This window comes from Dromaius novaehollandiae, chromosome 5, assembly GCF_036370855.1.
Source record: "Dromaius novaehollandiae isolate bDroNov1 chromosome 5, bDroNov1.hap1, whole genome shotgun sequence".
Taxonomy (NCBI): Eukaryota; Metazoa; Chordata; class Aves; order Casuariiformes; family Dromaiidae; genus Dromaius; species Dromaius novaehollandiae.
This window is the reverse complement of record NC_088102.1, coordinates 43,038,754-43,050,830: the sequence shown is the minus strand read 5'-3', so window position 1 is coordinate 43,050,830 and position 12,077 is coordinate 43,038,754. Positions and strand designations below refer to the sequence as shown.

General features: G+C 41.8%; 1 protein-coding gene across 6 annotated transcripts in view; it reads right to left on the bottom strand.

The window, feature by feature from the left end:
• Window positions 1-12,077, bottom strand: part of RPAP1 (RNA polymerase II associated protein 1) — a 46,622-nt gene that overhangs the window by 22,400 nt on the left and 12,145 nt on the right. For all 6 annotated transcript variants that reach the window (XR_010389411.1, XR_010389412.1, XR_003258475.2 and 3 more), the window contains exons 8-13: window positions 7,442-7,554; window positions 6,921-7,019; window positions 6,339-6,440; window positions 4,566-4,733; window positions 2,085-2,267; window positions 126-260 (exon numbers count right to left, since the gene is read on the bottom strand). Coding sequence is in view for 3 of the 6 variants with exons in the window: in XM_026095763.2 (XP_025951548.2) it covers window positions 126-260; window positions 2,085-2,267; window positions 4,566-4,733; window positions 6,339-6,440; window positions 6,921-7,019; window positions 7,442-7,554 (800 nt within the window). In the remaining 3 variants the exon portion in view is untranslated. The remainder of the gene's footprint in view (window positions 1-125; window positions 261-2,084; window positions 2,268-4,565; window positions 4,734-6,338; window positions 6,441-6,920; window positions 7,020-7,441; window positions 7,555-12,077) is intronic.

Here is a 12,077-nt window from a genome sequence, read left to right as displayed (position 1 = left end):
ACTGGCAGCAACACAACAAAACACCAGTCTGTCTAATTCCTTTACCGTACCTTCATCTGTTTCTCTCCCCCCTTTCTCAAACCTTTTTCCACCATTCCTGAGCTCTTGTACAATGAGAGATTTACCTGGCTGCACGACTCAGAGGAGTGCCTTGCTATGTGGGTGAGGATGTGCAGGATATCCACGACTACTGTTGGAACAGGTCGTACCACCTCAAGGATGTACCTCAGCCGGTGCTGGATCCGTGTCTTCAAAAGTCCCTGGGAGGAAAAAAATAATTCCACTATGCTCCTAATGCTTGCTCTCTGCACTGCAGCTGCTGGAAGGGAAAAGCAGATTCAATTCTCCTGCCGATAGAAGGTTTTTAAATCGCCACTGGGGAAACAAAGAGAGAAGTTTCTGCAGATTTACCAGTATGCAAGCAAATGAGCAGAAGTTACCTCAAGAGAGCGGGAACACCTGAACTTTTGTTCCAAATCAGACCACTGATAGGGTTTGGATACTTCTGTTTTTTCAGAGGATGAAACCATGAGTAAGTGATCGGGAACAGGAAGATAACCTTCCTTATAAAGGACTACTAAAACCTAATGCTACTGGAAAAGGTACTGATGCTCTTTTCTGGCCTGCCTAGCATATCCACCTAATTCAGCCCTCTGTCTCTAATGCTGACAGTACCTGTTAGCTCAGAGAAAGCTGACAGAAGCAAAGAACAGACACTTATTCCTATTTTGCAGTAGAAAAAGAGAGATGCAGGAAGATGATGTGATTTTTCCTGGCTCAGAGAGCAGAAAACCATGATCAGTGGCAGTACTACAAAATAAATCTCCAATTTAAGTGATAGCGTTATGCATTCCTAGTTCTGGGAAAAGGCAATTCCACAACACCAGGGTTCATAGGGTGGATACTTTTTAAAAGTTGCAGTCGGGTAAGGTTGTAGTTCTAGGTCTGAGTTCAGCTACTGGTTTAAATATTCCTCTTCCAATCACCTGGAGTAATTGGGTTGTACCAGCCAATAAGGTGCAAAATGGAAGTTTACAAAAACTGGAAGAGCGGAGAATTTTATCCCAAATCTCTTCTGAGCTCACGCCACTTGGAACAAGTTAAAATCCATTATGCTGAATCACACAACCATTTCCGGAACCACAGATTGATTTCATCGCTTTATCTATATCTCTGCTGTCATGTCTTTTAAAACACTGCCAAGTGTCACTGAGTAGAACAGATCTGAAATCATGAAGCCACTAAATGAGACCAAATGCCCAGGTAAATTACTGCATCTGCCCAGCGAAGCTTATAACCAAGTGCCATTCGAATACAGGCTCAAGCACTTGAGGGCAAGTGATGTGATCACAGACTTTTGTGACTGCAGCAGACAAAAGCACTTGCCTCAGCACCACCCACAAGGTTGGGTTTGAGAGGATAAGGATGACTATTTTCAGTTCTCATATCAAGAACGTGGAATTAGGCTTAAATATATGAGGAATTCCTACTAAAGGTTATAATTTTTATCTGAATGATGCAAATATGAAGAAGGATGAAGATATAAAGGAGGAAAGTCGCTGCCTTATGCCAAACAAAAAAGGGAACATCAGTGTGCAAGTCTAGCTAGTTCAGAGCTATCCAGGTTTCACGCTCAATCTAAACTTTGCAATAGTGCATACAGACACTTTAATAGTGACTGAAATATTTTCATTTTGAATTCAAAGAAAGTGAGCTTGAAAACCATGTCTACATGCAATGTTTCAGCAAATCTGGAACAAAAAAAGTATATATATGTATATAGATGTGTACCTATCAATTTCAAGGTCATCAGCATGCTTGCTGCTGATTTCCCCAAAGGAACTTAGAGACACTTAGTGATACCAAAGTCAGAGGCCAAATCTCAACAATTTCAGAAGTCAATAAAATTACCCTTCTGGTAATATATGACAGCAACATAATATCCAACAGTGAGGGAAGAGTTCTAATGCTTGTTCAGAATGCTCTAATAATGTCCATAGGAAGGTACTCATTTCAACAACACACGAAGCCATTGTGCAGAGCGTATTTTCTTAACAAGATTTCAGGCCTTGCTCTGTGCTTACTTTTACAACATCATATCGGGCCACATCTGGATCTGGCTTATTTTCATCTTTCAGTTTTTTGTCTTGAGACTTCTCAGTTCCAGTTAATTCATCCTCTTCATCCTCTTCTTCCTCCTCACTGTTGGGGACAAAGGGGAATGCAGCCATTCCTTGATACCACGAGAAAGTCCAATCAAGATATTTCTGTAAGGAGAAGTGCATGTAAAATAAAGTTTTCACAAAGAAATTCTGGAAGAGAACAATTTTTCACAAACGCTGTTGATTACAGAATGCTTTACTGATTCCCGCATACACCCAGGAAAAGAGAACGCAATAAAGGGTATTCTAAATGTGTACAAGCAGGATGCAATGTTTTTTCAGGGAAGTCATTTTAACCTATGACCCACAGACACTTGGGAACCCATGAAAAGTAATTAAGAAAAGCAGTTGTATTGTGAGGTGAATTAAATTCACTAGACAGGGAACAGACATGCACCTTATCTGGAAAATGTTTAAGATAAAAATAAAAAAATAAAAAGAACTCAAGGGCTCTAGAGGTTAAACTCAGCATTCATTGGACCTGTTCCTGCATCTGACCCTGTGCAGAACTTGCGGGGATCACAAATAATGCAGAATGGTCATGTTAAATTTCTCACATTAGAATAAACACTATCCAGTGTATTTGTTCATGTGTCTTCAGTTTTTTTTTCCAACTTCCCTCAAAAGCAAAAAAAAACCCCAAAACTTTTTTGTTCACAGTCCGTGATATTTTCAAATATCCTCAAGTTCTAGGGCAGCACTGCAATAAATGAGCTTTCAACTCTTCAGAGAAGGGATTGTGCCCAAACCAGACCTACTTTCCCCAAAATGTTTTTGAATGTGAAAGATAATTGTTTACAAATTTTAATCCAGTGCTTTTGCTACTTAACAGCTGCTTTAAATTTCCTGATCTGGTAATCAGAAACAAGCACGACATTATTCAGAAAAAAAGTGGCAGACTTCAGCTAAAGTTTGAGATGTTCTTGAAAAAAATGAAAGATGCCAGGTAGTTACAAGTTATTCAACATAAAAAAAAATTAAAGTTGAAGAGCAAGTGACCAGCATAGTCTGGACATTAGGGGATGAGGCTAGGAGTCCATCTAAAATACAGAGTTTGGGACTATAGTCTTCATTCCACTAAGGGAGGAAAAGCTCAAGAGAGTATCCAGGTTTTCAAAGGAAAGAAAAAGAGAAAGGTACTTCTCATAGCCATTGACAACTGAAGGAAAAAATTAGGCAGCATTTTTCATGTGTGTTGATCTTCTGTTTATATAGGAGGGATAAACCCTGTTTGTCTTACAAAACCCAGAGTAATAATGCCAAACTTCCAGCCCTGCCCCCTCCTCACAGATGATACCTTCTGAAACTCAACAGCATGAGACTATAGGAAGGACTGTCCAAATGATAAAATACACTGACACAGCACTCAGTGCTGCTTTTGGCATACAGAGAGTCAACAATCCCTTCTTATATAAGACACCGTGCTACAAGTCTTGAGCTGAGAATACACAGAGCACTGCAGACAGATGCAAATTAAAGTAATACCAGAAGGGAAAAAAGGCACATTAAGGGCAGGACTCTTCTGGGAGAATACTATTAGGCATGTTGCTTAGAAAAGAAGTAAGATGTGAGGGAAGTTTCCCAATCCTTCATTCCCCTTGCCTTCCCATTAGGGATAGTACTGGTGGCCTGGGAGAAGTTGCAGGAAACTTCCTGAAATCTACCCACAGTCTCCCCCACTAGCAGCCCCTTTGCAGCCTGATACAGGCGGAGCTCTCATGGAAGGAATGTGAAACACAGCCGACAGCTTGCTTTGCCCATAGTGGTCTGCTTCTGCCCAACCAGGGAGACACCCAAATCTTGCTGCTCAAGGTTATTCAGTATTGTTGAACACCCAAAAGAGCTTCAGCCTTTTGACAGGAGAAAAAACATCAAGGAGAAAACAGACATGTGAGAAGGGAAAGCAGGTATTTATTAATGTAAGAAAAAGTGCAAGAACAATAGGAAATGGACAATGAGAGGAAAAGAGAACAGTACCGGTATCAGGCATGAGGAAAAACAGGGAGATTATTTAGTCACTGATCTGTTCAGAAGCAAGAAAATTGCAAAGCAAGAAGCCAACAATGTAAGAAACTATATTAAAAGAATTAAATACTACACTTACATTAGTGGTGACATGATACTGATCATAAAGAACCCTGATGGAAGAGAACCTCAGCAGCCTGCACTGAATTTAACCTTGGACAGAGTTAATTCAAATAGGAGAACAGAATTCTGAATCTCTCCGCCTTGGATAACACATTCTCCTCTGTCTGTCCCAAAGCGCAGCAATAGTGCTCTATTGACCACTAAGCTAACCTGTCCAACCGGCCTTCGTTTGATCTACTTACCTCATCTTTTCCTTCTGATTCTTGTAACCAGCTCAGTATGAAATCAAACCTGGGCACTTATTGATTCTCTCACCTCGTCATCGAGTGACACCAGCAGAGCCCGGAGCGCAGCCGCAGCTGCTGCCATGACATTATCCACTGCATCGTCCAATGAGAAGCGCAGCAAGAAGAGAAACCCAGCATCAAGGAGCAGACGCAGAACACTGCCCTTCAAGGAGGAAGCGAACTCCCCAGCCCTGGACTGAAATGTATGCCATACAGAGCCAGTGTTAAAGCTGTCTCATCTCAACCAGGTATGTATCAACATTCTGTGTATTGTCCACTTCCCATTTTCATTGTAATGCAGCTAAACTGTGTACTGTCAGCATAACAGGTTGCTCTGCCATGTAAAAGCTGTTCCTCAAGGAGACTGCAACATTCCCTACAGGGGCAGGACATTTTTATATCATTCAGTCAAAAGCAGTGATATGAGAGGGCAAAAGAAATGCCTGTGATCTCAGAGGCCCTGGAAGACCTACAGTGTCAAAGCAATGCAGTAAAATCCACTTAGATACCATAAAAATGAGCACCCGAGCCACGTTCTGAACAGCTGCTGTTTTCATTGCAGTTAGGAGTCTTCCGTGCTAGATCTCTGATCACTGACTGATTCAGACTATCCACATTCCAGTGCTGCCCCACGTAGCAGGCATCACAAATTGCTGAGCACTCGTAAATCTGTATGCCAGAAGAGACAGGATGTTTCTAAGGAACATTATCTACTAATGCATGGCCCTTGTTGCTGTGTTATGTGCTTACTCTTCCGCTCTGCATAGGGAGAGGGAGGGTCATGCACATGCCTCAAGAGCAGTTACAATGCACACAGTCTGGAAGCCACCAGAACATCCACCCTGCTTCGCATGCTAAAAACATCTCTCTCCACTTAAAATTCTGTGACTCAAGGGCAATCCAGGAAAAAAGAAAGTTCTAGAAATAACTTCATGTTCCGATGACATTTCAGCAACTTGGTGCTATACTTCACACCTGGTTTAAGGGACAAGAACCTCCTTTCTGCTTAGATCAGTCAGGCTCTGACTAATCCACAACCATTCCACTATCATCATAACCACTTTTGCACTAATTTGGAGAGGGAATACGGGGATATTAGCTATTTCCCATACAAAGGGAATAAGAAAATTATTAATTTCCTCTTCTCATCATTCTAGAGAGAGGCACAACTCCAGTTCATACTGCAAGATACTTTTCTTTCTAAAGTTGGGGCCCACCTTCTGACTTTACCCCATTCTGCCCCATCTTTCTTCTCAGGATCACTCTGTTTCTCCTTCTCTGCTTCCCTTGCTGTTGGAGGGAAGGTTAGCACTTTGCCCGATAGCTAAGTGTAAAGGTGCATAGACGTAAATACTTATTTTGCCTTATGGTGTTGGCACTTTGCTCTAAGAGTAGGCTGGTTCATTCTCACCCTCCTACAGAATAAGCATGTCATGAAGCTGGCTCAGGCAACAGGAGTGGAAGGGTCATTGGCAAGGACACATTTGCCACAAAATTACCCCCCCCCCCCAAAAAAAAAGTAATAACTTGTGTCCAGAGAAATAATGGAATGAAAGCTGCAGTACTGCAGCAGAACAACATTTGGAAGCATCTCCCTCCAAAGAAAGCTGAGACTCTTTTTTTTCTTTTAATGTCCCAACACTGTCTCTAACAGTGAGGAGACAGTAGAAAGAATACCCTGTTGGTGATTCTGCTCATGTTGATTGAATAGTCAAAAGCAAACAACTAGTACCAGAGAATATGGGCCCTGATCCACCAGGAGCTTGAATTATGGGGAGAAATTCCATGGAAAGTCACTTACCTTTTGAACAATACGACCCAAGACCTGTAGAGCCAGGGTCCTCTGTTGAATAACTTGGCTGCGAGACAAATGAAAGAGCTCTTGGAGAGAATAACCAGCCCTCTAAATGGAGAGGGAAAAAAAAAAATAAAGACCAGAAGACCAACAAAAAAAAGAGCTATAGATAAAAACAGACCCCTTAAAGTAAGACCAGCTGTAAAACACTGCATAACAGGAGATAAATTGCAATGCAATGCTGTTTGCTGCTTTGTGTCAAATGCCAAAGAGAGTCTAGTTAGCAATTTAACAGGAGAAAACTGAACTTCCTAAGAAAAGGATGCACATGCATCTTCTTCCAACACCACAGATCCTAAATGGCATTAAAGAGAAAAAGCATTAATGGAGTTTTCTGAAAGCAGACAAAGCAGTTAATGCATGCAGACCCACTTCTCTTCAGGAGCATGCTTCAAAAGGAAATCATCTGTCCACATTTAGTCCTAAGGCTTCTGTCACTAAAAAGCCTTGACACAAAAGGGACCGGATAAATTGAACACAGAAAACAGAAAGGGGTGTACTCTTTCCTTTTTACTTTATTACACCTACCTCTGCCTCCTCTCCATGGTGATGCAGGCCTAGATGAGTAGGTAAATCAGCATCTGCAGGAATCAGTTCTCCTTTCAAATTGAATCGAGCTTGCATTCCCTACAATAAAAGAGGTGGAAGGAGCGAAAGATTACTTCTTTTGCCTTCTGCTCCATCCAGCACTTAAAATAACACTTCCTAAATCAATTGCTGGAAGCCAGCAGCTCAAAAACTCGCCAGATCAGGCCTCAAAATCTTTGAAATATGCTTTCAATTTTCTTCCCCCTTTCCCCAGCTTTCAGACCTGTTCCTCATACATTACGCTTGCCAGACTCTCACTTCTTAGTGCTCTTGAGCACTAGAGACAAGACTGACCATGTCCGACCCTGTGGAAAAGACTATGGAATCTCTCAGCCTGATGAAATCTAACAGGCTGAGGAATCAGAGGACTTGTTTATGAAGCCTTCAAAACTGTTACTGCTGAGAAACATGAACCACACATCCCACAAACAACCTGAAAAAATCAATTTCTGCTTTCAAACCTTTCTGGTTTTCTTCTGCTGGGGTGGAGGCAAATCTTTCATCCATTCCAACTTTTCAAACTCCACATTGTCCATGTGGATCCATTCCTTCTTGGGCTTCACAGGCAGACTGTCTTATTTGGGGAAGAAAAAAAAATGTGGCCTTACCTTCCAAGGCAGAAATTAGGAAAATACTGTTCCCCCTTTGCCAACATACTTGGCTTCAAGACTGCATCAAATATAGAATTCATGTAAAGTAAGAAGAAAACAACTTTCAAATGGACTGTTGGCTGATGCATAAACATCAAAGATTTAAAGCTGTTTTAATCTTTCACGAGAACTAGAAGAGGAAGTAAACAGCACTGTAATGAAATTCACAGACAGGTCTAATTTGGGAGAAGTTGAACAGAAGCCAGGAGACAAATAAAGCAAAGAGATCAGAACCTGGGCAGAAAATAATATGAGCCCTATTTTGGGGAAAGGCAAACTAATAACATCTAAACAAGAGGGAGTGACAAACAATTCAAAAGAAGTAGCAGTGCAGAGAGATCAGAGCAGATTATTGGCCTGGCATGGAGTATGGTTTTAAAGGAGCCAGTACAATTTCAACCTAGATACATTGGAGAGAGTGGCAATACTACTGCTCAGACTTCCATGCCACTTGCAATATTGCTCTTTATTGTGGGTCCCTCTAAAGGCTTGAAGAGATCAGCTTACGAGGGAAAGATCAAAACAGCTGAAAATACATGCGGCTTGCCTGAGAAAAAGCTCAGTGGGGAAGCTTGACAATTGAACAAGAATTTGAAAGGTGCAAGCACTAAGGGATGAGATTACTCACTGAGCATAATAGAAAGAGCTCCGACTGGAAGAATTTGAGAAGCGAGACATTTATGACTGACATCGTGAGAAATGCCCTACGGAAGAGACAGAGCAGCTTGTGGAAGAATCTCACAAGAGAAGGGCAAGTTGAGATTTAACTGGAAACTACCTAAGCAGTAGCAAAGGCTCCTACTGGGGCAAAACAAGCTCAGAATTCATTTGCGTTGCAGCTCTTAATCCTAATGCTCTAGTCTTCTCTTGCAAGAAACAATGAGTCCCAGAGATGCTCTTCGTTCATCGGATCTTTTCCTGTGGATAACTGGCCTGTAACCCAACCTTTTACTTTCCTTCAATTAACAGACAAATTTTCAGGAAGGCCTACTTCACCCTTATGATCAATGTGGCATTGAGTCAGGCAAGGAACCAAGCACAGAGTTATCTTCCCCAGCCAGAAAGCTGTTCCAGAGAATTTCAGCCAAAGGCTCAGCACACATTTTAATTGAAGAGCAGACAAAAAGCATCTGAAATGTAAGAAAGTGGAATGTTTGTGGGCAGAAGGTGCAAAACCACAGGAAATAAAATCAGCAGAAAAATGAATTACAAATGTCAATAGATTTCAACAAATTGTTTGCTCCTTCTCCATTAATCATTAAATTGATAGGGTTGAGTTAATCATTCTATGAATATGATTACACATATTACCACCAGCCCCTAGAATTATGATCTTGTCAACAAGAAAAGACGGATACATGTTCCAAGGCAGCAGCAGATTGTTCGGTTACTGAAAAATCCCTCTACAGAAACAGAAGCTGGCAGTCAGCAACATTTGTACGGAACTTTTCCAGACTTGCATTATATTAAAGGCTACCAGCTAACCTCTTCCCTTCTCTGTTCTGCTTTCCTTTTTGTCCCAGTGCCAAGATTTAGTTTTTCATTTGATAAGATTACAGTTCCTGGACAAAGGCTTCAGGATCTTGTTTATTAGAAACAGCAGTCTTTTATCTCATTAGAGAAGCAGGTTTGACTCCTGAGCAGTCCTGTTCCTTCATGTCATCATCCTCTCCCTGGGGAAATTCAGAACGACCATTTCTGCTGGGTTATTTATGATGAGTTTACTCCTGAGCACTAACAGATACAAAATCCCAACACTAAGTGCTAATGTAAAATTAATATTTTACATCTCCTGATGCCCAAGATGGGCTGCAGGCATAAATTCAGGTGCTGGGAAGGCTTCCCTTGGTTTTGTAACCATGTTTCACCTCATCCTTTCTTTGCTATTTGAAATCTCCTGGGAAAATTCCCCTTTTCCTTTCCTGTGCAGTCTTGCACGGGAAGCAAAAGATGTTGTCAGCACATAGCACTCTGAACACTGAGCTATTCCCAAGAGCACCACTACAATCTTGTTCAGTCTTTACAGGCTGAACAACCCCCTTCTACTGCTCCCAGGCGAGTAAAAGAACGTCACTTAATCTGGTGTTACTTGTGCACTTGATTGTTCTGAAACTAAAGAACTAAAAATAGTCCTTTTGATTAAGATGGATTCAGGGAAAAGTAAAACTTAAGGGGAAACAGTAAAAGAACTGTTGAGTGAGGTGTTTTCTTCCATAAGAGGCTAATCAGCTTTCCTTCCCCTGCCTGTGTGTACGCACACACATACATACATATGTGTATGTATACACACACGCACACTTATCCTTCTCATCAAAGAAGTGGTAAACGGTTGTTATCTCTCCAAATACCAAGCTGAAATTCAGGAGCGATTCAGAGGCCTCTTTAGTCAGCCTGCATGGTGCATTGGGACACAAAAACTGCATCGGAAATGAGGATCAAGAGATGAAGACAGCCAGAGATCAACATGAAAATGCAGGAGAAGCATGCTATTGACAGACAGACAGACAGACTCACTCCAGAAAAAGAAGAAAGTGTGGGGGAAGATGAGAATGGGAGCCTACCATCATGACAGAGAAAAAGAAATAGCTTAAAAGAAAACTGCAGGGAGGAAAGCAACGATGAGAGCAGAAGCTTACGGGAATACAATTCTGTTCTCTAAGAAACCGCCATGAGGAGGTAAGAGCTGCTCTAACTGCCAGGGATAAAGCAGCCTTCTCCGATGAGTACAAAAACAACAGAACCAGAACAGGCAGCTTCAGCAGAGACTTCCTTAGCATGACCGGAACAAGGGGACAGCTGGCACTTACATGTAGGTAATTAAGCGAGAGGGAAACCTTTCCCAAAATAACCAAGAAAACACCCCTCAAATCACTTAAAAAGGGGGAATATGCAAATAATATGCAGAGCTATCCAGGCAGGCAATCTCAGTGGATCCAGTAACCCTATGACTGTTCTGCCCTTTACTTTTTTTTTTTTTTTTTAGGAGACCACCAAGATCCCTCTTTTGTACTGGTGATACCGATAACCTTGCCTTCTACCCAGAAAGAGACCAAACCAAATTTTAGGAGCTGTGAAGACCAATTCTTCCCAGCTCCTCCTAAAGCAGTGGAGAATTACTCCTGCTCTTGGCTTTCCTATTTCAATTCCCCAGGGAAAAGGCAGCAAAAGGATACTTTTTGCCCTGCCTTAAGAAAGACAAAGGAAAACAAGTTTTGACTGAGGGAGCTCATAAGCTGCAAGTTAAAGGCTTTCGAGAAGCAGAAGGCAGAAGAAAGGAAGGTGTGGAGTGTTCGTTGACCTTTCACATGCTTTGTAGCTCAAAGGTGTTGAGTCCAGAACTTCCAGGAAGCTGCCCAGCACACACGGTAAGGATAGCAGTTTCAGGCTAGGCTAGGTTTCCTAAGCAGGTACTCGCTACAGGGGCAGCCAATTCACTGCAAATGTACTACAGAATGCAACTTTGCTCACAAAGTGGACAGGCTTAGGATCTATGTCTGGAGGCTGCAGGCAAATATATGAAATCACCAGAGTCAGCCTGAACATAGTTTTCAGATGAAAAGGCAGACAATGTCCAGAGCGAATGGGCACACGGTAGCCACAGGGCTCATGCCAGCTGGAAGGCTAAGATAAAGATTTCTACCAGCAAGCTTCCATATCTCCATTCTTTTATATGCTCAGCCACACCCTTGCAGCATCAAAAGATGCAAGAGGTAAGAATCAACAGTAAAACTAAGTAATACAGTGTTCCGTTGTAAAAGGCAACCACTCTGCACAACTCTTTCAAAGGAGCAGAAAAACACTCTGTCCCTAGTACTTCCTTCCTCCCATAGCACACAAGGGCAAGAACTGTATCTTTTGGAAATCACTGCATGGGCTGAGATACAAGCCACACAGTGGGGCCATCACGAACAAGCTCACAATAGGACATATGTGCATTACATGAGCAAATTCACTGAAACAAGACTGACTGGCATCTCCGTGCTATCCCGTGAACAAGCCAGCAACTTTTATATGGGGAGCTACCCAACACCTTCTTGTGTCCAGGAAGTCCCCAGTTAAAAGGAACTATTCAAGCAGCAGCTCCATCTCACCACCACCACTCTTCTGCTTCTCTGCTTACATGACAAAATGGAAAAGCAATGGTGCTTATTATGTAAAACATTTTCCCTCCAGGGATCTCAGAATGCATCTCAAAAACAATGTGAGATCTCCCACTGCATGGATCACATCTCTGTTACATAGAGTATCACCCTTCTAATCCACAGAGCTCAACTGAAAGTAACATGGATGTTCTCACTTGGACCCAAAATATGATTTTTTTTTAAAAATATTGTGACAAAACTGATTTGGTTAATTAACAAAGGGCCACAGAACTCCATTCTGGAATGATTCAAGCACCACACAAACCATACTTTCATGTTTAGACCATTAACAACATGCACTTTGT